Source organism: Equus asinus, chromosome X, assembly GCF_041296235.1.
Source record: "Equus asinus isolate D_3611 breed Donkey chromosome X, EquAss-T2T_v2, whole genome shotgun sequence".
NCBI classification, from domain to species: Eukaryota; Metazoa; Chordata; class Mammalia; order Perissodactyla; family Equidae; genus Equus; species Equus asinus.
This window is the reverse complement of record NC_091820.1, coordinates 139,426,263-139,449,637: the sequence shown is the minus strand read 5'-3', so window position 1 is coordinate 139,449,637 and position 23,375 is coordinate 139,426,263. Positions and strand designations below refer to the sequence as shown.

The 23,375-nt window shown below is 57.2% G+C and overlaps 1 protein-coding gene across 5 annotated transcripts; it reads right to left on the bottom strand.

Annotated features, from left to right (window-relative positions):
• Nucleotides 1-1,321: 1,321 nt before the first annotated feature.
• Nucleotides 1,322-16,734, bottom strand: PLXNA3 (plexin A3). 5 transcript variants are annotated; one of them, XR_006522578.2, is made up of 33 exons: nt 16,602-16,734; nt 14,200-14,823; nt 13,267-13,806; nt 12,530-12,712; nt 11,556-11,684; nt 11,385-11,485; nt 10,976-11,099; nt 10,735-10,891; nt 10,557-10,656; nt 10,278-10,392; nt 9,917-10,117; nt 9,654-9,750; nt 9,314-9,504; nt 9,091-9,236; nt 8,902-9,022; nt 8,657-8,793; nt 8,399-8,569; nt 8,151-8,244; nt 7,828-8,067; nt 7,610-7,753; nt 7,299-7,533; nt 7,065-7,207; nt 6,724-6,980; nt 6,562-6,628; nt 6,324-6,470; nt 6,080-6,239; nt 5,820-5,923; nt 5,484-5,580; nt 5,010-5,200; nt 4,542-4,711; nt 3,781-3,993; nt 2,572-3,559; nt 1,322-2,398 (listed from the first exon to the last, which is right to left on the bottom strand). XR_006522578.2 is itself a non-coding variant. In XM_070502463.1 (33 exons), exons 2-32 carry the CDS (start codon nt 14,794-14,796, stop codon nt 3,456-3,458), a joined length of 5,487 nt encoding a protein of 1,828 aa, XP_070358564.1. In that variant the 5' UTR covers nt 14,797-14,823; nt 16,602-16,734; the 3' UTR covers nt 1,322-2,398; nt 3,409-3,455. The 5 variants fall into 5 exon arrangements, 3 of the variants coding, with proteins under 3 accessions (XP_070358564.1, XP_044619577.1, XP_070358565.1); XR_011499704.1 differs by lacking the exon at nt 16,602-16,734 and adding an exon at nt 15,503-15,617; XM_070502463.1 differs by having other exon boundaries at nt 3,409-3,570.
• Nucleotides 16,735-23,375: the final 6,641 nt, after the last annotated feature.

Sequence of the window (23,375 nt, the reverse complement as noted above, 5' to 3'; positions counted from 1 at the left end):
TTTACTCTTTCACCTCTTCTTTTTGTTTCCTTGTCTGTGTTGGAAGTCAGCTTTGGTGAGGTCTAATTTCCACACTGTCAACTTCCCCCTTTTTAGGTGCACAGGTCCAGAGTTTTGGCAAACACATACAGTCACATAACCACTACCACAGTTCACTGCCTTGGCCCCATGGATGGACTGCTGAAGCTGCAGGCAGCTTTAACGCCTAAGTCAGGTCATGAAACCCCTCTGTTTCCAACCCTCCCTGGGCTCCCCTCTCACTCAGAGACAAAGCCAAGGTCCTTATGGTGGCCTACAGAGTCCGATGTGACCCAGCCTGCTTCCACTCTGGCCTCCTCTCCTCCCCTCTCCACCTTGCTCACTCTGATCCAGCCACATTGATTGGCCTCCTCCCCTTTCTAAAACACCCCAGGCCCGGGGCCGGCCCGGTGGCGCAGCAGTTAAGTTTGCACGTTCTGCTTCTTGGCAGCCCAGGGCTCCCCGGTTCAGATCCCAGGTGCGGACATGGCACCACTTGGCAAAAGCCATGCTGTGGTAGGCATCCCACATATGAAGTAGAGGAAGATGGGCATGGATGTTAGCTCAGGGCCAGTCTTCCTCAGCAAAAATAGGGAGATTGGCAGTAGTTAGCTCAGGGCTAATCTTCCTCAAAAAAAAAAAAAAAAAACACCCCAGGCCCACGCCTACCTCAGGGCCTTTGCACTGGGCTCTTTCCTGTCTGGAACTCTCTTCCCCCAGGGTTCCTGGCTCACTCAGATATCAGTCCTGGCCACTCCATTTAAAATTGCATCCCACTTTCTCATCACCTGCATTACTTTAACAGGAGTGGGGAGTAAGAGGGAAGTGGGGGCATCATGATGGAGATATAGCTGGAACAGTAAAGAATTGTCAGACATGAAGGAGTTTGGGTACAATGAAGCCACTGGAGGGTTTTAAACAGAGCAGGACAAGATAGACCTTGTATCTTACCAGGATCCGAGTGCCTCCCACGTTGAGACCAGGCCAAGGAGGGGCAAGGCAGATGCAGGGAGATTGGCATCCAGGCAAGAGACAAGGGTGGCTTGGACCAGGCTGGGAGCAGTGGAGGTGGGGCGAGGTGAGGTGATTCTGAATATATCTTGAAGGTGGAGCCACCAGGACCTGCCGGTGGGTTGGACATGGCCCTGGACCTCCTCAAATCCTCAGAAACCCTGCGATGAGTTACCCTTCCTCCCACAAAGGGAGTCCAGCTCATCTGCAGTCCAGCAGTCTCCCCACCTGCTCCCATGTTCTCCGACCACCCACCTGCCTCAAGGACAAAGCCACACACTGACTCTATTTTCCCAACATTTAATTAGGAAAAAAAATTACACGAACAAAGAAGAACTCATGCAACAAAAGAGGAGAGAATGGAGTTTCCAGGACTGCGAGACAGGGCCTGATTCCTCACAGGAGGCAGAAGGACAAAGGACTAAGGCACTGCCGCCTCAGCCCCTTGGGGCGGGCGCAGGACAGGGCAGCTGAGGACAAGGGGGTCGGGGGCAAGTGCAGACAACACTGAGGACGTTTGGCAGTAGGGCCGGGGGAAGGAGAGCCGGAGTCCCTGGGCCCAGGTCAGGCCCCGGCACAAGCCTGGTTCTAGCTCTCCAGGGTCTCAGAGAGAGCAGGGCCCTGTACAGGACAGGCCAACTCCCGAGAAGTCTGAAGGGAGACGCTGTGGCCCAGCTGCAGGGGGACCCCTGGGCACAGCCACAGTCTGAGGGCGGCTTCAGGTGCATCATCCCACCCCAAGTGCTGCTGGCACCGAGGCTGCCTTCCTGGTATGGGTGGGGCCAGCCATGGCAAGGGTGAGGTGCCAGAGGCTAGGCCAAGGCTGACAACGTCACAAGGGAGCCAGGACGACTCAAGGAGAGAAGGTCAGTGAAGTTGGCAACATGCCAGGGGTGACACGTATTTACAGATGGAGACAGTGAGGTGGTGGTAAATTAAATAAATAGGTGGTTGGGGGTATAAATAGCAAGGAAGGCAGGGGCCGTGGCAACACCTGGGCACAAGGGCAGGAGGCTAAGGGTATTGCTGCTGCTGGGGTGCGGGGCTTGGTCCTGTCATCCTCTCCCCCTCCGCCCCCAGCCCCCACCCCGGTGGGGCCCAAAGCAAGGCACTAATGAAGGGGGCCCAGGTGTGCCAGGGGCACACTAGCCCAGTGACCTCCCCCGTGCCACCCGATCCAGGGCTCAGCCCCCAGACCCAGGCGTGAGCCGCCCCCCTCAACGGGAGGACAGCTCAGGACCGAAAAGGCCCCTCCTCACCGGTTCCGCCACCCTTAACTGTTGCTGGACAGGAGAGTGATGATCTGTTCCAGCTTCTGGCGCAACTTATGCTTCCGACAAGACGCATCTCGGTCCAGAGCGGTGAGAACCTGGGGCAGGAGGGCCCCCCGGAGCTGGGCTCTCGAGGAGGGGCCGGCTCCTCCGGGGCAAAGCCCCCCTCCCCAGCTTGAGCAGCTTGAGCTCTTCCTTCCCTCACGCCTCAGCACATCCCTCCTCCCAGGGGGCCCTGGGCAGGCACGTGGGAAGGGCTGCAATCTCTCACCTCTGAACACACCCTCCGGCTTCTCCTCGACCCCAAATCCTCCTCCAACTGCAGAACTTTCTTGTCGTCCTCTCCACAGCCAGAGCGCAGCCCCTCCCAAGAGTGGTCTGCACTCGCTGTCCCCGATTTCCCCTTTCCCATCCGCTCCTATCGGCGCCCCCCCCCCAAACCTCTCTTGTCCAGGTCTCCATGATCCTGATGCCAAGTCCCAGTGAGCGTTTGGGGCCTCATCTCCCTTGACCGTCGGCAGCACCCCACAGAGCCGATCACTCCCTCCTCCCTGAGCGCCCCCCGCCCCGGGGAGCCTCACTCATGTTCCAGGACCCGCCTGGCACTCTTGGGGTCCCTTCCACCCCTCTGGCCGCCCCTCCTCAGTCTCTGCTGCTAGCTCCCCGTCTTCTTGGCTACTTGTGGGTGTCCCAGGGCCCAGTGCTGGGGCCACTTCTCCCTCTACACCCACTCGGCCGCCCTTGGTGAGCTCAGCCAGGCTCGGGGCTTTCAGGGCCATGTCCTGACTCACAAGTTCTTGTCTCCAGGCAAGGATGCATCCTTAAGTCCACACCTCTGTGTCTCCTGCCTACTGAGATCTCCAGTTGGGTTGCAAACGCCACAGGCCCTACACGGGGCTGGCGCCACACACCTTCTGGCCCCACCCACTCCCCTCAAATCCCAGCATCTATGGAGAGTGTCACCTATGCTAGCCCGGGGACCTGGTCAGAGGGAACATCATAAGCAATCTGTCCCCTCCACCTCCTTGTGGCACTCCCTGACCCCCACCGACGCCCCTGCCTTTGCCAATGGCTGCACCCTCAGGGGGATTGTGGGGGTGGCACGCACCTCTTGGCGGTACTTGGTGACATAGAAATAGAGCTCGCTGAGTGCACTTAGGACATTGAAGTCGCTGGCGTGGAGTCGGGACTGCTCCACCAGGTAGGCATCCATATCCTGGTCGCTGATGGATGCCATCTTTGCAATGTCCCGGTAGTACCTGTTGGGACCCTGAGGTCACACAGGCAGGTGCCATAAAAGCCAAAGCCCCTGCCCTGGCAGCCAGGCTGGCCTCTGGGCCTTTTCCTGCAGCTGGCCCACCTAAGACAAGCCAGCCCAGGGAAGGCAGCTCCTATGCCCCTCACCCAGCAGCAACCTCCCTGGGCTGCCTGACCCTGCCTCCCCTCCGCCCAGCACACAGGGCTGCGGGGCAGGGCCCACCTCTCCACCCAGCTCTTGTAGTTGGGGATGTCCTTGGCGTAGAGCAGCTTGTTGGAAGGGGAGTCCTTGCCCAGGCGGTGCTCGGACGTGGAGCAGGAGTCCATGAAGGTCTGGGCTACCACCGACAGGCAGGCATCTGTGATGCTGCTCTTGTGGATGTCGAACACAAACTGCGGGTTCTTGATCACGTTCACCCAGAAGCGCAGGGGCAGGCTGGACAGAGGGACACACACCCACAGCTCCCTAGTCGCCCAGTGAGCACCCACCCATCACTGCTCCGCTCCACGGTTCCTATCTGGTCAGCTCCCATCTTGCCCAGAGTGGCAGGAGGGACATATTTAGGATTAGTGGCCTTTTCTCTAAGTTTCTGCTGGCCTTCAAGCAGTGAGACCTAAGAGTAAACAGCTCTTCTGTCCTCAGTGCATCCCAACCCCTGACAGAGACCACCTGGGCCAGGCAACCAGCATCTCTGCCCTGTGCCAGACCCCAGAGAGCAAAAGGCCACCTCTGGGCACTGGCCTTAACTACCAACATCCCACCCCCTCAAATGCCTGGCAGAGCCCACCTCTGAAATTGCACTCACTCACTCGCCCTCTTTGCTTGCTGGCACCATTGACCCCAGGCCACAGTCCTCTCCTACCCGGACAACCACTCCAGCCCGTCAGTCACCCTGGCCCCACGGTCCCTGAATCTCAGCAAAGCCAGCCTCTTCTGCCCACCCATCCCTGTAGGGGCCAGCAGCATCCGGCATGGGGCAATACCAGTTGCTCTTCCAGGTGTGCCGCACATCGGGGTCACTGATCTGGCGCTGGTCGGCCTGCTCATCCAGGAAGTCAAACATGTACTTGATGGCCAGGGGCAGGGCCGAGCCCCGGTGCGCTGTGCTGAACACGGTCTCAAAGAGGTCGTCCACAAACTTCTGCAGGGTGCCCTGCAGGAGCACAGCAAGGGCACAGGCTGTGAGGGAGCCAGGCTGGGATGTCCCCACAGCAAGACAGACGGGGGGACAGAGAGGCTCAGCAATGAGCAAGGCTTCCCTGCAGAACCAACGCCCCTAAGATAGGCCCTGTCTCAACCTTGGGCTGGGAGTTCCCATAGCAAAGGACCACTGGATTCGAACAATCCAGTGGTCTCCTCCCCACACAGGCCAGACAGGGCCAACCTCAGGGTCAAAACCAGGCTCGAAGGTGTCTGGGCTGAGGCCAGGCTGGTGCAGGGCAGGCCCACACCTTAGTGGCCAGCAGCCGTGTCAAGTAGATCTCTGAGACCATCTTGCTGCCACGGTCCCCCTCGCGGTGGTCGGCGTGGTCATGGTTCTTTACCAGGTGCCACAGCTTGGTGCCTGTCTCCTGGTCAGGCGTGATCATGGGCGCCCGAGAGCGGAGGCTATCGGGGCTGCTGGCTGTGCGGAGCAAGCTCTCTAGGGCAGAGGACAAGTGTGCCCCTTAGGCCAGGGGGACCACACCAGTATTGTCAGGGCTCTTGCCCCACCTGTCCTGGGAGCCCAGCTGGCTGAGGGGGGCCCGTCCACTCTTGCTGGCCCACCCCACTTCTAGGCTCTAAGGAACTGGAGACCTCCCAAGGGCAGGGCCCAGGGAGACTGCCAGAGCCAAGCTGGCCGCAGATAGGGGGTCCCCTATGACAGCTGATACAGCCTCAAAGGGCACAGGGCCAGCAGAGGCCACCACACTGAGAACACCTACCGTAGCGGCTGAGGGAGCAGGTGAAGGTAAAGGAGTTGGCCATGTTATAGGCAGATACTTGTTTGGGCACCAGTGCTACCACGGAACCATCTGTCACCTGGAGACCCCAGAGACAGAGAGGAGACAGTGCAGGAGGCCAAGAAGCCAAGGGACCTGAGCCACCAGCCACCCAGACCCTGCAGTGCACATGTAGGGCAGCAGCCAAGGCTCCTGAGGAAGGCCTGCGAGCACAGGTGCCAGAGAAGGGAGGAGCCAAGGTCCCTGCTCCTGAATCCTCAGGGCAGGGCTGCAGTACCCCAGTGGCCCTGGGGGTGAGTGGGCCCCCAGCCCCCTTACCTGGTAGTGGGCCAGTGAGTTGACCCTCTTCCAGTCACACTCGATCTTGGTGGTGACATCCTCATCCTGGAGGATGATGCGGGCCATGCGGCCCTGGCGCCATTCTGCAGGCCACAGATAGCCCTTGAGGTCCCGCACAGCATCCCCCAAGACCCTGGGCCCATTCCCCTCAGAGGACAGAGCCCAGGTGAGGAGTGTGAGCAGTGACCAAAGTAACGTGGCCACAGGGTGGGGGCCAGGAGGAGAGGGTAGGGCCTCACCTAGGTCCATGTCCTCAGCTTTGGGGCGCTGGGAGTATGGGATGCCCTTGTACACAGCATCCAGCAGCTTGTCTTTGGCCTGGGTGATGCTGTCGCAGTTGAGAACCTTCACTGGGACCTGAGGGCTCCCCTCACTCTCCGGGCATAAACAGTGCAGGGTCTGAGGGCAAGGGGCACCACAGGGTGGGTCCTGGGCAAGGCTTCCCCCCATGCCCGAAGCCCTGCCCACTGGCCCCTCACTCACCAGCGTCTTGTAGTCAATCTGCTGCCGGATGAGCTTGTCCTCGCTCAGGGAGTAGCGCGCCTCGCCCGTGATGGCGTCGATGGGGCCCTTCTCCATCTGCTGCTTGATGGCGCAGTAAAGCAGGAAAAGCGGCTCCCCGGCGCACTCCTGCAGCCGGGCCAGCACAAAGCTTGCTGCCTGCCTGACAGCCAGCTACTTCCCCTCATCATCTCCCCTGCCGCCTGCCGGCCATGCGCACCTTCAGAAACTTATGCAGCAGGAAAGTGAACCAGTTGGTAAGCATCTTCTCAGCCACTGACTCAGTCCTAGGGCGAAAGGTGCGCTCAGCCCAGGCCTGGTAGGGGGCGGGGCCTGCCCAGAGGTAGAGCCGGCCAAGGGCGGGGCTGGAGCAGTACAGTACCTGCGCAATAGCAGCTTTGGATGGTTCTTGCTTTCTAAGTTTTTCTCTATGAGGTCCGCCAGCAACTGCTTGAGCAGCCCTGTGGCATAGTCGAGGCGGCTCTGCAATGCCACCATGGTGAGCGAAGCCACGGTGCCACGGTCCCGCATGGAGAAGCTGCTCTGGGCCTCCAGCGTGTGGATGAAGGTAAGCACGAAGGCCCGGCTGTGCAGCAGCTGCCCGAAGAGGCGCAGGGCCTTCTCGACATTGGGCGGGGTCTGTGGGGCACAGGGCATCTCAGAGGGTGCGGGGGTGGCCCTGGGGGTGACAGGGAGTGGGCAGGCAATGGGGGGGGGATTCACATCCAGCTCCTTGAGCACTGGGTGGGCCTCGATGCCTGGGAAGAGTACGCGCACGGCATAGGTCCGGTAGTCCAGGAAAGGGATCTGCACGCCATCCATATGGTTTGTCAGCTCGTTGATGTCTGTCTGCAGCTCGGCAAAGGCTGGGGAGGGGCAGAGAGGGAGAATGAACAGAACAGGCAAAGGAAGGCCCCCCAGCCCGCCCACCCTACACTGCACCCTGCCCCCAGGCACCTTCCTTGCATTCTAGGGCCACGCGGGACTCCAAGTTGTCCATCTGTAGCTGGAGCCGCTTGAGTGTGCGGTCAGCATCCTGAGTCTTGCGCTTGTAGGCGACCAGCACAGCGGTGATGGCCAGCAGCAAGAGCCCACCGCCCACTGCCAGCCCCACCATGGCCGGCAGGGTCAACGCTCGCTCGGCCGTGATGTGCAGGGTGCCCAGCCAGAACTCCAGGCCACCCACCAGCACCTGCAGGGACAAGTCCGCTGTGAGCTGACCTCATGCCCACCCCTACTCCCCTGATGGCCTCTCCACCCCCACCCACCATGACAGGCTGCCGGCCCGTCTGGCTGGGTGAGTCGCACAGGAGTTGTGTGTCCGAGACGGTGAGTGCACACGGCTGGCCCCCAATCAGCACTGTGTAGTTGAGACGGGAGTTGCCGGCTGCTGCAGGGATCAGATTCTTGCCCTACAGGTGGAGGACACGGTCAGCCAGGTCTCCCAGCCTCCCTGCCCCTCCTGGCCCCTGAGCCCCACCGGCACCTTTAACACTACGTGGGAGCCAGGTTTGACGTCCAGGACGCCGGAGGGCCCAAGTGGCTCGAAGCTGGGGTCGGGGTAGTAGGTAAAAGAGGATCGGTTGAGAGAGCGGGCTGTCTGCACGTGGTCTAGCAGGAAGCCAAACTCGTCAGGGTGCTCGCCCTGGGCCTGCGGCTGGGGCCGCCCCAGGAAGATGCCGGGGGCCTTACACAGCATAGCAGTGTCGTTGATCACCTGGCACGTCTGTGGGGACAAGGGCGGGTAGCCCGGCACATGAGGCCACAGGTGGGAGGGTGAGGGGTGGGGTGAGGGCAGCTGGCACTCACATTGGTGGTTTCAATGCCTCGGTACTTGGCCCGGACTCGGGGCTCCTGGACTGTCAGCAGGTGAGTCCCACTCACAGTGATGGCAGTGCTTCCGCTGGGGGCAGGGACGAGGGGCTCTGGCTCAGAGGAGATGTAACTTGAGGCCCAAGGCCCCAGTCATCAGGGGAGACCCCAGGACAGGAGCTTGAGGACCCAGTCCCCAATCCCCTCAATGCCAGACAGGCTCCACGTTTTCTCAAGGGTCTTACTTGATGATGCTCCAGGTGGGCTCAAGGCGAGTGACAGTGGGGTCCTGGGTGTAGGTGTAGAGGACTCCAGGACTAGAGATGTTGGCACGGTCGATAGCCAGGGTGATGGAGGCCTGGCTGGGGCCCAGGGTGGAGACGGGCGAGATACACACAATCGCTTCGGCATCTCTCCTGGGTCGACAAATGGGCCCTTGGAGCAGGCGGCCCAGGGCTATCACACGCCCTGCCCCTGTGGTCCCTACCCAGCGCCCTGCCCACCTCACAAACTGGCACTCGCCGTCTCTCACAGTCACTGCAACTCTGCTGCCAGCATCCAGAGAGCTACCGGAGATGGTGAGCCGTGTGCCTCCAGAAGCTGGGCCCCGACTGGGACTCACACGGTTGAACATTGGGGTCTGTGGGAAAAGCAGCCCTGAGGGGAGGGAGGAGGCAGCCCAGCTCCGGGGCTAGGCCTGTGCCCCTCAGAAGGGGTGGGCAGGGGAAGAGGTGGGCGGCCCACGCACCACGAAGCTGTAGAGCTGCTCAGACTGCGTGCGGAAGTCCGCGGAACAGTCGCCTACACAGAGCTCCACAGGCCCCGGCGGCGGGCTGGGCACCAGCGACTCCTCCATCTCACACACAATCCTAGGGGTCAGAGACAGTCAGGGCCAGCCACAGTGGATAGGGCTGGGCGGCGGCACAGCCACACTCACCTCTCAGCGCTGACATACTCGGCAGGGATGGAGTTGCAGCGCACGCCGGCCACCCGCAGGCCCACCTCTCGGTAGGTGAGGCCCAGGTTCTCGCCCACGATGGTGACCCGGGTACCTCCCTCCTTGGGCCCCATAAGTGGGTGGATCTGCAGAGCATAGGAGGCGAGAAGGTGAGCCCAGACTTGCGGGTGCCCGGTGGGTGGAAGGCGGTTGGGAGGCTGACCTGGGCAATGCGAGGGTGGCTGCAGCGGGTGCCTTTCTGGCTCAGGTGCATCCAGTTGGTCTTGGGTGCTGGGCAGTGGGCCCGCAGCTGGCACCTGTGCTCTGAGACGCACCAGCCGCAGTTGAAGCGGGGGTCAGCCTTGAGGCAGAGACCACAGCTAGGTCGCTGGGCCCAGCACTTGTACAGGAGAGCTGTGGGTACAGAGGGCACTGCTAGGGGGTGGTTACAGGGAGCCAGTGGCACCAACGGCCCTGCCGGAGGGTCCCCTGCTGGACCTGCCCCCAGCTCATGCCAACTCTGTCCCAGGAGGCGAGCTCCTCAGCTCCATCCTGCCCCTCACCTCGGAAGGTGGCAGGCTTGTCAATGGGGAAATCTCCATCCCAGACCACAGAGAAATCCAGCTCGGTGTCACCATACTCATCGCCTTCATAGGAGTACTGGGGGGAGAGGAACCTGCATGACCTCAAAGAAGGTGTACAGACCTCCCGGCTCAGGAATCCCCAGCAGGAGGTTCAGAAGGCCCCCTGCCATGGCCACCTGAGGCTTCCACGCTTGGCCCTGCACGTCCTGGCCACCCCCTCAGGTGTGATAGGTGGGCCTCACCGAGGCATTCTGGCACTGCACACTGCTGCTGTTGAAGCGCACAGCAGGCACCCGCTGCTGCCGGCCCTGCACCCGGACCACGCACTCGTAGTTCTTCTGGCCCGACTGGGGCTGCGGCAGGTTCTTGGCCCGCAAGGTAAGAGGCTGCATGACACCGACCGGGATCAGGAGGTCCCCGCTGGGCAGGATCTCAGGGCAGCCCTGCAGGGAGAACGCCCGTCAGCTGCACACCAACTGCTGCCGTCCATCCGGGCCAGCCCCATGTTGAGGAGGCTCCAAGAAACCAACGAGATCAAAGGCAGAAAAGCCAGAGGCCAGCACACACGGAGCCCAGCCCCCTTGCTCACGGCACCCGCCTCACCTCAGGGCTGTGGACCCTGCCCTCCTGGAAGGAGCACTCGTGGGGGTGGCTGGTACACACGTGGCGGTACTTACACCAGTGGCAGGGGTAAGGGCTGCCGACGCAGGACATGCACCTGGGGAGGAGAAGCTTCCAAAATAACCAGGAAGGCCAGGTCTGCCCCTCACCACCTCTCCTACAGGACACACAGGGGACTGAAGGAAGAAGACAGCAGGGCCCACACAATACAGCGAGGGACAAAGAGACGTGGGGACAGTGCTCAGGGAGACCAGTACTCACGACTGGAGAACACTGCAGTTGTAGAAGACAAAGTCGGCCCCTGCAAAGCTCACGCCGGTCTCCTTGGAGAGCAGCTGCAGCCGCACAGTGCGGGTGGCCCCTGCAGCAAGCCCAGGGCAACTGTGAGCAAGCTGGGGCCTGAGGGCGCCCCTGTCCCAGGCAGCCCCAGCCCACTGACCGTGCCCCCTGGTGAGCGTCCGGAGCTCCTGGAGGGAGGGCGAGGGACAGCGCAACTCCCCAGAGGGCAGCAGGATGGCCTCGTTCTCCGTCACCTCCTCAAAGGCACAGCTCACACCTGCGCTGAGGTCTGGCACGTTGCGCATGGCCACAGTGAGCTGGAGGAGGCAGAGGACTCAGAACAGGGTGCATCCCCCCAACACGCACAGGCCCACACACCTCCCACCCACCACGCCACTCACCTGCACCCCAGGTGATGTCACCGACACGTTGTTGGGCTGGACCCGCACCTGAACACATTTGCTCAGCTCCTTGGCAAAGCCATGAGGGGCTGAGGCACCTGGACAAGCCCCTTCGCGGCAGCATCTGCGTGGAGCCAGACCAGAGCCCATCCCACAGCTGCCCCAGGAAGGTGCCGGCCGGGGGTACAGTGGGGCCTGAGGACAAAGGGGACAGGCAGCCCAGCCCACAGTGCCAGGCAACAGCATGCCTCAGCCTTGTTCCCTGGGTCCAAGGGACGTCACTCAGGGTGGAGGTTCCACTCATTAGCGGGAGAAAGTGGAAGGGGAGGGAGGGGGAGGCCGCAAGGGCATGGCTGGGAGCAGAGGGCCTGTGGGCTGGCCCCTTCCGGGAGCTTCACTGAGCCCTCACCTGTGCTGCAGCACACACCAACCACAGTGCGGGTCCCCCGAGCCCAGGCAGGCTGCACAACTCAGGTATTGCTCGCAGGTCTCCACTGGGAGCTGGCTCACCTGGGGACAGCCACATCAGCACCCAGCCTGCCCCGACCCTGCCACCCACCACCGCCCGCCACGGGCCCACCTGCTTCTCACTCAGGAGGTAGATGTGCCGGTGGTCAGGGCTGAAGAGGAGGTCTCGGAGTATGGGGCTGCCATCCACCACGGGCACTGTCTCGTACAGATGGGCATCCTGGGAGCCATCGACCCGCACCTGGGCCATGAGACCAGGGCAGAGGGATGACAAGCCAACCTGATGCCATAGTAGCACCCCACATACCCAGGGTGTCCTCTTCTCAAGCCAGGGACTTTCCAGGTTGTGGCCAAGCTGAAGCCAGGACCTGGCCCCCACAGGCCCTTGGGGGTGATTCAGCCAGCCAGAAAAGGCTCCCAGAAGATAGGGGCACAGAGGTTAGTGCTGCCTAGGGATGGGGAAGAGGGGTAACAGCTAAAGGGGCAGGGATTCTTTTAAGGTGATGACAATGTCCTGGATCGAGAGAATGGTGATGGTTGTACAATTCTGCAAACTTACTAAAACCACTGAAATGTACGCTCCGAATGAGGGAAGTGTATGGTACAAGGACTATACCTCAGTAACGCTGCTGCAAACGAAAAAAGGGCCTAGGAGGGAAGCAAGCCAGGCTCTGAGAGCTCAGTGGCTCCCTGCATAACCTTTCTCCTGGCCACCCCCAGACCTCCCCAAGGATGCCATTTGTTCCCTCATTCATCTGACTGAGGACCCAGCAATGATGGCTCAGCCACAGCCCCTGTTCTGCGGCAGGGAAGCCCTGAGATGGGTCTGGTCTCTGTCCCCACAGCCACAGGAAGCTGGCAATTCAGGCCACAGCAGGCAGTGATGCTGGCGAGGTGGATGGCTCAGGGGTCGGCCGTGGAGCATGGCCAGGCTCCTGGGGCCCAGCCTGAGAAGTCCCCCTCCCCCCACGGGCCATGCCCTGTTCAGAGTCTCCAGGGGCCCGTCTGCATGTTCTTGCCCCCAATCCTCGTCCCCTATGTCAGAGTCTGCCCTGATCTCCACATGCCAAGGCTTCTGGGGCCCACCTTCTTCAGGCTGCCACTGCGAGTGCCAATGAAGACCACGGAGTGCTGGTGGTAGGTGTAGGCAGCCACACTGGCCATGCCATCAGTGCTGTCAGCCAGCAGGGGCAGCCCCTCAATCACGTGCAGGCCACCCAGTGGCTGGTTCAACACCAGCCCGCAGAAGTTTCCATTTATCTGCATGGGCTGGTGAAACAGAAGGGATGTGTATAAGAGAGCCTGGAGGCACCAGCTGGATGGAGGCCGTGGGACCCCACATTCTGGAAGAGAGCAAGAACTGACTGCTCGCCCTGCGAGCCCCACAGGAAATCAGGGGCTGAAGAGGGAGATGGAGGAGGAGGAGGAGGAGGAGGAGGCAGGAGCGGGGAGAGAAGAGCAAGGCCTAGGCCTGCAAGATGGGGCCAGGCTGGGACACCCGTGAGACAGAGTAAGGAGCAGCAACCTGGGGATGGGTGGAGGAGCAGTAAGAGGAAGGGGGTGGTCCACAAACAGAGAGCGCCTGCCAAGAGAGCCAGTAAGACGGAAGGCCAGGGAAGGAAGAGAAACAGCAGATGCAGAGAGAGGACAAGACAGTGCGGGGGACCCCTGAGAGGGAGAAACAGGTGTTCTAGGGCTAGGGTGCCACTCCCAAGGCCATGCCAGTCCACTGGCTGCCACGCCACTATCCAGGCCAGGGCTGCAAACCTGGGAAGGGGCAGATAGCCTGGCATAGGGGCAGGGTGGGGCAAGTGAGAGCTTACAGTGTTGATGCAGGGCAGCTCCTTGTTCAGCAGCCAAGGCAGGGCCAGTGTGCCCTCCCCGCGATAGCAGGACTGGATGCGGCGCCGGATGTGGGCATTGATGTTGCTGAGGGTAAAGAGGCAGAGGATGGTCTGCCTCGGTGGGCTGGCCCGGTTCTTCTGGCCTTGAGAGAAGACTGTGAAGAGGACATCCTCGTCAGCTGGCACACCCAGGGCCTGGGCCAGCAGCAGGCCGGGCTTGGCCAGGTGGGCGCTCTGCACCAAGCGGTACTCCACGCCACGCCAGGAGCAGCCAATGGGGAACTCCACGTATGAGTAGAACTCCGAGTCCCCCGCGCACATGCGCACGATCTTGGATGTGAAGAATTTCTCGCCTGCTGTGTCCAGCAACGTCTGCTGGGTGTCCAGCTGCAGCGTCAGGAAGTACACAAAGGAGGCACTCACAAAGCCATAGATATAGTAGATGTCAAAAGCAGGGTACAAGGACAATGTGTCTGAGGGGATCTTGATCTGTGAGGAGACAAACTCATCCTGGTACACCTGGAGAGCAGATCAAGGAGAGAGCTTGGGATGAGGCCTGCGTCCATCGGTAACCTCCCAAACCCTGGGCCCTTGGACCCTGCAACACACCCTGGCCCTGCTCCCACAAAACGGTCCCCCCAGGCTTCCCTCACAACTCCCGACTGCCCACATGGTCACAGGAGCCCAGGCCAGAAAGGCTGCCAAGGGCAAGGTGAGCAGCCCCATCCTGTGCTCCAGCTGGTCCTGCTGTCCTCAGCAGCTTGTCCCCTCTTGGACTAGGGCTCTTCCAGAGGTGGAGCCAACACAAGGTGCAGGCAGGAGGGAACTGGGAGCTGGCTCTTGAGAGGGTGAGAAGCGACGCGAGGGAAGGAGGGCCCAGCAACCCGCCCAAGAGGGCGAATAGGCACTCACCAGACTGAACATGTCGGCACTGTCCTCATCACCGATGAGCTTTCGAGAGCTCAGAGTGGGGAAGTACTCAGACTTGCCATCCACAGCAGTGCCCACAAACAGCTTGCTGGGCCCCTGGCCCTGTTCCACAATGACGCCAGCCATGGAGTCGGGTTCCCGGGCCCCCGACAGGTAGTGCTCCTTGCGATGGTGGGGCTCGCCCAGCTTGAAGAGGTCATCGAGGCGCAGGAACTGGCAAATGCCCTGCCAGATGCTGCCACAGGCCACCAGGCGGCGGGCCGCATAGTCTATGAGCAGCAGCTTGTTCACGTTGTCCACAGGCGCCAGGCGATGGGCGCACACACGCATACTGGGGGGTGGGTAGCAGCGAGCATTGTCCTCAACAGGCCCCGTGACATGGGCCCGCAGCTCGGTCAGGTTGGGGGACAGCTTGAAGACACGATTCACTGCACCCACAAACACCTCTCCAGTCACCCGGTGTACCGCCAGGTGGGTGAGGGTAGTGTCTGTCACCGAGAAGGCAGGGAAGGGCCTGCTGCTGCCCAGGGCCCCCCCCATGGCAAGGACGAGCAGTGAGAGGAGACAAACAGCGGGCATGGCCGGCGGCTGCGCCCAGGGACGGGCCTGAGGAGAGATAGCAAGTACCAGTCAGAGGCCCTCTGGCCCAGGCTGCCTGCCCTCCTCCTGGCCTGCCTGGCCTAGGGCCCCTGGCAGGCTGAGCTCTGAGCCACAGAGGGTGGAGGCCACTCACCCAACACCACGCCAGAGCCCCAGATGGTGACCGTGTCTGGGAGAGAGGAGGGGCCTCCACCAGGGCGCATGAGTGAACAGCAAGCACAGGCAGGCTTGGGGGCCATCAATCATCCCCCACCCCCCCGCTGGAAAGGAGCCAGGAGGCCTTGCCTCAGCTGGGCCACACCCAAGAGGGCAGCAGAGCCAGATGCTGGGAAAGGCAGGGTGGGAGGCCCTCCCAGAACGAGACCCCGATCACCAGATCCCAGACTTGAGGGCAGCCAGCCACACAGAAGAGCCACCGTAGGCAAGCCACAGGCCACAGAGACGCCCCATGCCCAAGTTGGGGGAAGGCGGAAAGGCAGGGAGAGAACAATCATAAGCCCGGGGGGGGGGGGGCACCACCCCAGAGTGGCACTGCCACCAGGAGCCCCAGGACAGAAGTCTGGGGCATCAAGGCCTGAGATCAGACCCAGCACCACCACATCCCCACTCCTGGCCCCAGCTGCCTCCTTGCCTGGAGGGCCTCCCTCAGCTGGCTGTCCAGGAGCCTGCTGTCTGGCCTACTCACTGCAACACAAAGCCGAGTCGCGCCTGCCCCCACAGCCACGCGCTGAGACAGACGTAAGTCAGGCTCTGCTCAGGCACAGCCAAACAGATGGCCAGGCAGCCGTGTGCTGCTCTCTCTCCCTCCAGGTCCACAGGTTAGCTGGGGAAGGGGAGATGCAGAGGGACCCAAGGGGCCCTATGGATGGGGAGCAACATCCCCCAAAACAGCAAGGCCTTGGGAAGATGGGGGGGCCATAAGGACAGTGCCCAACTTGGCTGAGTCTTCACCCCCCAAGCCACACCCAGCCCTCTGGCCAGCCCCAGACGGCAAATACAGCAGAGCAGTGTCGTGGCAGCCAATGGGGCAGGGTTAAGCGCTACCCAGTCAGTGCCCTAGCCCCAAGCGAGACACAAGGTACCCAGACTGGGGGGCGCGGGGAACCAAACCAAGGAGGTGCAGAAGAGAGAAAGGAAAAAACACATTTCCTAAAACAAGGAGCAGGCCCAGCTTGAAGCCAAAGTTTCAGCTCAGACTGATCATCTCTCAGGGGTTCTTTTGTCAGGTCCATATCCTGGACCCCTAAACAACAGCCAGAGAAGAAAGGAAGGCCAGAGGGGAGACCACATCCCACCCTCACCTCCTAGGAACCAGGATGGGGACAGGGCTGGAGGGAAATCTGGAGAGGCAGGATTTGCAGCCCAAGCCCCCTCCCAACCTCCACCTGTCAGTGGGAGCCTCAGGCATCACAGGCACACCAAGCCCCTCTGCCACAGCCCTGCCAGCAGAGTGCCCATGCCCCGCGCCATGCTGCTGCCCGGCTCGCCCTGCCCCCACCAGGGGGCACCCCTCGGCAGAGCCACGGGGACCCTCGTGGACGGAGGCGCCGTAGCAGTCCTCGGAGGGGTAGCTTCTCTGCCACAAAGGGTCCCCATCGGGCAGGGAGGCTGGGCTTGGACTGGCCGTCCCTACCAGCGCAGGGCATGAAGGACTACTCAGGCCGGCGCCCGAGGGTCAGGAACAGAGGCAGGGCCCGACCCCCTGAAGGCCCCCGGGCTGCGTGAGCCCCGGGCCGCTGAGCATGCTGGCCCCGCACGGGTGGCGGCGGATGGGGGCCACCTACCTGTCTCTCCGCCGCCGCTGGCTCGGAGTGGCCGCCCTCCAGCCACGTGGACGCGCCCCCGAGCCCCACACTGGCCCAGCTCCCAGGCCCCAGCCGCCACGCCCCGCAACCGGCGCCCCGCGCGCGCCGCCGCCGCCGCCGCCACGACCACCGCCACCGCCACCGCCACCGCCCACACACTGGGCCGGCCCGGGTCCGCCCGGGCCTTTTAAACCCGGATCGTACCACCGCGCGGCGCGGGGGCACCCAGGGAGGGCCGGGCGGCAGGGCGCGCGGGCGGGGCCCCTCCTCCCCAGGGCCAGGGGCAGGCCTCGCGCGCAATCCCGGCCCCCGTGAGCTGCCTGGGTCTCCGCCCCGCGAGCCGACCCCCCTCGCACAATGGCCGCGTCCGCGGCGCGCGCCTCTCCCCTCCTCCCCGCCCGCTGCCTCGGGCAACCCTGGGACCCGCGCGCCCCCGCGCCACACCCCCCTCGGGCCTGGGGCGCGCGCGGCTGGCACGGGCGCGCGCCGACCCCGCCCCGCCCCACCCGGCCCCGCCCCGGAGCTCTCAGGCGCGCCCGGGGCCACCTGCTGCCGGCGTGCGGCCTCCCTTGCTCGGCCAGTCAGGTGCCCTCCAGCCGACGACTCGCGGTCCTTGCTGAGGACACTCTCCCCGCGACGGTCCATAGCCCGGAGGGCCCGCGGCTAATAACATGCAAAAGCCTAGCACAGAGACTCGAGGGTGTCAAGCATTTACACCTGGTCCCTTTCCCAGCCGGCCACCATGCTGTGAATCTGGGGTGTTCATTCCATTGCTTTCTTTTTCCTTTTCTTTTTAAACAGCTTTATTGAGAAATAATTCACCTCTCATATAAGACACTCATTTAAAGTGTAACTTTCAATGACTTTTAGTATATTCACGGAGTTGTGCAACTACCCCCACTATCAAATTCCAGAACATCGACATCACCACCAAAGGAAACCCCTGTACCCATTAGCACTCACCTCTAGTACCCTCTCCCTCCAGCCCCTGGCAATGGCTAATCTCTTTTCTGACTATGGATTTGCCAGTTCTGGACGTCTCAGATAAATGGATTCATACAACATACTTGTGTCTGGGGTTCTTTTACTTACTGTAATGTTTTCAAGGTTTATCCATGTTTAAGCATGTATCAGGACTTCATTTCTTTATAGGGCCAAATAATATTCCATTACATGGATATACCACATTTTATTTATCCATTCATCAATTGGTGGACATTTGGGTTGTATCCATCTTTTGGTTATTGTGAATAAGGCTACCAGGAACATTAGTGTACAAGTTTTTGTGTGAACACTTTTTCATTTCCCTTCCACTTTAGAGTACAATTGCTGGGTCACATGATAACTCCTTTTTTTTTTTTTTTTTGAGGAAGATTAGCCCTGAGCTAACATCTGCCACCAATTCTCCTCTTTTTGCTGAGGAAGATTGTTGCTGAGCTAACATCTGTTCCCATCTTCCTCTATGTTATATGTGGGATGCCTGCCACGGCGTGGCCTGACAAGAGGTGGTAGGTCCTCAGGATCTGAACCAGCAAACCTCAGGCCACTGAAGGGGAGCCTGTGAACTTAACCACTGTGTCACCTGGCTGGCCCCATATAACTCTATTTTTAACGTTTTGAGGGAAACAGCCAAACTGCTTTCCAAAATAGCTGTACCATTTTACATTCTCATCAGCAGTGTTTAAGGGTTCCAATTTCTTAACATCTTTGCCAACACTTGTTGTTATCTGACTTTTTGTTTCTAGCTCTCCTAGTGGGTGTGAAATGGTATCTTGTTTTGATTTGATTTCCCTGATGACTAATGATGTTAAGCATTTTTCATGAGCTTGTTGGTCATTTGCTTATCTTCAACATACAAAGAAATCTGAAATGTCTACTTTGCCCATTTTTTAATCAGGTTTTTGTTTTGTTGTTGTTGTTGAGTTGTAGGAGTTCTTCATATACTCTAGATATTAATCCCTTATTATATATATAATTTGCAAATATTTTCTCTAGTTCTGTGGGTTCTCTTTTCATTTTCTTTTTTTCAGCTTTTAAAGATTTTATTTTTCCTTTTCCTCCCACAGCCCCCTGGTACATAGTCGTGTATTTTTAGTTGTGGGTACTTCTGGTTGTGGCATGTGGGATGCTGCCTCAGCATGGCTTAATGAGCAGTACTCTGTCCACGCCCAGGATTCGAACTGGAGAAACCCTGGGCCACTGAAGCAGAGTGAGCGAACTTAACCACTCAGGCACGGGGGCCGGCCCCTCATTTTCTTTATAGTGTACTTGGATGCACAAAAGTTTTAAATTTTGACAATGTCTAATTTATCTCTCTTTCGTTGCTTGTGCTTTTGTTGTCATATCTAAGAAACCATTGCTCAATCCAAGGTCACAAAGATTTATCCCTGTTTTATTATAAGAGTTATTTGGTTTTCACTCTTAAACTTAGGTCTCTGATCCGTTTGGGGTTAGTTATTGTGTATGATAGGAGGTTGTGGTCCAACTTCATTCTTTTGTATGTGGCTCCTATCTGATTGTCCCAGCACCGTGTTTTTTTTTTTTTTCTTTTTTCTTTTTTTGAAAAGATTGGCACCTGGGCTAAAAACTGTTGCCAATCTTCCCTTTTTTTTTTTTCTGCTTTATCTCCCCAAACCGCCCTCCCCCCGCACACAGTTGCATATCTTAGTTGCAGGTCCTTCCAGTTGTGGGATGTGGGATGCCGCCTCAACGTGGCCTGACGAGCGGTGCCATGTCTGCGCCCAGGATCCGAACCCTGGGCCGCCACAACAGAGCCCGTGAACTTAACCACTCGGCCACGGAGCCGGCCCCCCAGCACCATTCCTTGAAGAGACTATTCTTTCCTCCAGTGAATGGTCTTGGCAACCTCATCAAAAATCAATTGACAATAGATATACAGTTTTATTTATGGACTCTCAGTTCTGTTCCATTGATCTATATGTCTCCCCTTATGCCAATATCACACTGTGTTGATCACTGCAGCTTTGTAGTAAGTTTTGAAACTGGGAATTATGAGTCCTCCAATTTTGTTCTTCTTTTTCCAGAGTGTTTTGGCTGTTTAGGGTCCCTTGCATTTCCATATGAATTTCAGGATGAGTTTGTCAGTTTCTGCCAAAAAATCAGTGGGAGTTTGATAGGGATTGAATTGAATTTTTTTTTTTTTTTGAGGAAGATCAGCCCTGAGCTAACATCTGCTGCCAATCCTCCTCTTTTTGCTGAGGAAGATTAGCCCTGAGCTAACATCCGTGCCCATCTTCCTCTACTTTATATGTAGCACGCCTACCACAGCATGATTTGCCACGCGGTGCCATGTCCGCACCCAGGATCCAAACCAGCGAACCCTGGGCCTCCAAAGTGGAACGTGCGCACCTAACCGCTGCTCCACCAGGCCGGCCCCTGAATTGAATCTTTAGATCAATTTGGGGAGTTTTGCTATCTTAACAAGATTAAGTCTTTCCATCCATGAACATGGGATGTTGTAATGATTGATTTTATGTGGTTACTAATTTCAATATAGTCCCCCACTGTTTAATCAAACACTCATCTAGGTGTTGCTCTAAAGATATTTTGTAGATGTGGTCAACATCTACAATTGGTTGACTTTAAGTAAAGATTACCCTCCATAATGTGGGTGGGTCTCATCCACTCAATTAAAGGCCTTAATAGCAAAAATTGAAGTTTCCTGGGGAAGTAGAAATTCTGCCTCAAAACTGTAACATAGAAATCCTGCCTGAGTCCCCAGCCTGCCAGCCTGCCCTACAAATTTTGGACTTGCCAACTTGCCAGCCTCTGCAATCGCATGAGCTAATTTCTCAAAATAAATCGTGAGAGAGAGTGTGTGTGTGTGTGTGTGTGTGTGTGTGTATCCTGTTCTGTTTCTCTGGAGAACCCTGACTAAACAGATGTCTTTCCATTTATTTAGGTCTTCTTTAATTTCTTTCAATGATGTTTTGTAGTTTTCAGTGGACAGGTCTTGCACTTCTTTTGTTAAATTTATTCCTCAGTATTTTATTCTTTTCGATGCTATTTGAAAATGGAATTTTTTTCATAATTTCATTTCAGATTGTTCATTACTAGCATATAGAAATACAACTTGGGGGGGCCGGCCCTGTGGCCGAGTGGTTAAGTTTGCATGCTCCGCTTCGGCGGCCCAGGATTTCGCTGGTTCGGGTCCTGGGCGTGGACATGGCACCACTTGTCAGGCCATGCTGGGGCGGCGTCCCGCATGCCATGGTTGGAGGGACCCACAACTAAAAATATGCAACTATTTACCGGGGAGCTTTGGAAAGAAAAAGGAAAAATAAAATCTTTAAGAAAAAAAAAGAAAGAAATACAATTGGTTTTTGTGTAATGATTTTTTATCCTGCAACCTTGCTGAACTAGTTTCTTAGCTCTAACAGTTTTTTGGCCGATTTCTTAGGATTTGGGATATACAATCGTCCCTGGGTATCCAGTGGGGGTTGGTCCCAGGACTCCCTACAGATATCAAAATGCTAGGACGCTCAAGTCTTTTATATAAAATAGCATAATATTTGCATCTAACCTACACACATCCTCTCGTATACTTTAAGTCATCTCTAGGTTATTTATAATTCCTCATGCAATATAAATGCTATGTAAATAGCTTTTAGACTATATTGTTTAGGGAAAAATGACCCAAAAAAGTCTGTCGGTGCTCAGTACAGATGGAACCATCGTAGGCCTTTAAAGCCACAGTTGGTTGAACCTGTGGACGTGGAACCCATGGAGAAGGAGGATGTCATCTGAAAACAGACATAGTTTTACTTCTTTTCCAATCTGGATGTTTTTTATTTCATTTTGTCACCTAACTGCCCTGGCTAGACCCTCCAGTCAAAGGTTGGATGGAAGTGGTTGCTTTCTTTCTAATTTTATAATTTGAGATGATCTCAGATTTACGGAAAAGCTGCACGAATAGTATAGACAGCTCCCATGTACCCTTAACCCACAAGGTCGTATTTGGCCACATTTGCTTTCCCATTCCCTCTCTCTCTCTCACGTGTGTGCACGTGTACATGAATATTATGCATGTTTATTACATAGAAAAATAATATTGTGCTGAACTATTTCAAAGTAAGTTGTATATATCTTCCCCCTTTACCCCTAAATGCTTCGCTGCGTATTTCCTGACCACAGTATAATGGCTGCACAATTGTTATAGCCTCCTACACCGCCACTGTATGACTATCAACATCAGAAATGTTAATATGGATACAATAATATTATTTAATCTAAGATCTTATTCAGATTTCACCAATTGTCCCCATAATGTCTTTCCTAGCTTTGTTTATTCTGATCCAGGATCAGGTCTGCGATGCCACGTTGCATTTAGTTAAGTCTTTTTAGTCCCCTTTAATCGGCAACATTTCTCTGCTTTTCTTGGCCTTTCATGACACGGACATTTTTGAAGAGTGCAGGCCAGGTATTTGGTAGAACGTCCCTCAGTCCAGGTTTGTCCGATGTTTCCTCACGGTGAGATCCGGCAGGGCGGTAGGGGAGGACACCACGCCCTCCAGCCACCAGGCCGGGCCCTCTGGGGGCTTCTTATCAGGAGACACGTGCTGTCACTGTGATGTTCACTTTGAGCATTTGGTTAAGGTGGTGACTGCCCTATGTGACTAAAAAGTAGTTTATAGGAAGATACTTTGAAACTAGGTAAATATTCTATTCCTCACCGAAATGTCACCCAATCATTAATTCTTGCCTGAATCAATGATTACTCTGCTGGTTGCAAAACAGTGATTTTCTCCTTCCATGAGCCTTCCTGCAATTGTTCCTCAATATTCTCCTGTCAGGAGGAGCTCTTCTGTTTATCTAACTATGTGTTCGTTATCAGTATAGACTCTTGGATCTTGATTTTATTCAATGGATTATAACCCATTATTGTTAGCTATTCTCTTTTTTTTTGGTGAGGAAGATTGGCCCTGAGCTAAGATCTGTTGCTAATCTTCCTCTTTTTGCTTGAGGAAGATTGTCATTAAGCTAACATCTATGCCAATCTTCCTCTATTTTTTTTTTTTTTTGAGGAAGATCAGCCCTGAGCTAACATCTGCTGCCAATCCTCCTCTTTTTGCTGAGGAAGACTGGCCCTGAGCTAACATCCGTGCCCATCTTCCTCTCCTTTATATGTGACACGCCTACCACAGAATGGCTTGATGAGTGGTGCCGTGTCTGCACCCGAGATCCAAACCATCGGACCCTGGGCCGCTGAAGCAAAACATGTGTACTTAACTGCTGCACCAGTGGCTGGCCCCCAATCTTCCTCTATTTTATGTGGGACACCACTGCAGCATAGCTTGACTAGTGGTGTGTAGGTCCGCGCCCAGGATCTGAACCCATGAACCCTGGGCTGCAGAAGCAAAGCGTGGACTTAACCACTATGCCACCAGTCCAGCCCCCTTAACTATTCATTTGGATGCTCCAATTGTTCCAGATTTGGCCCCTTCAAGCTGGCTCCTGTGCCCTTCTGACACGTTCTCATCATTCTTTAAGCACTGTTTTACCTTGGGCACAAGAACTTCCTGATGCTTCTTGTCCTTTCCTTGCCCCAGCCCTGGAATCAGCCATTGTTCCAAGGAGCTCTGGTTCCTCTTTTTTTTTATTTCAAAGATTGGCACCTGAGTTAACATCTGTTGCCAATCTCTTTTTTTCTTTTTTCTTCTTCTCCCCAAAGCCCCCCAGTACATAGCTGTATATTATAGTTTAAGCCCTTCTAGTTGCGCCATGTGGGACGCT

Bases quoted from the DNA above. Each gene is read 5' to 3' on its own strand.
- PLXNA3 (XM_044763642.2), bottom strand. From the start codon at position 14,796: ATGCCCGCTGTTTGTCTCCTCTCACTGCTCGTCCTTGCCATGGGGGGG. The intron at 8,794-8,901 runs GTGCGTGGGCCG...CTTTTCCCACAG, and splicing joins AGCAGCTCTACAGCTTCGTG to ACCCCAATGTTCAACCGTGT. The intron at 2,399-3,408 runs GTGCGTGCCACC...CTCCTGCCCCAG, and splicing joins TCACCAAGTACCGCCAAGAG to GTTCTCACCGCTCTGGACCG.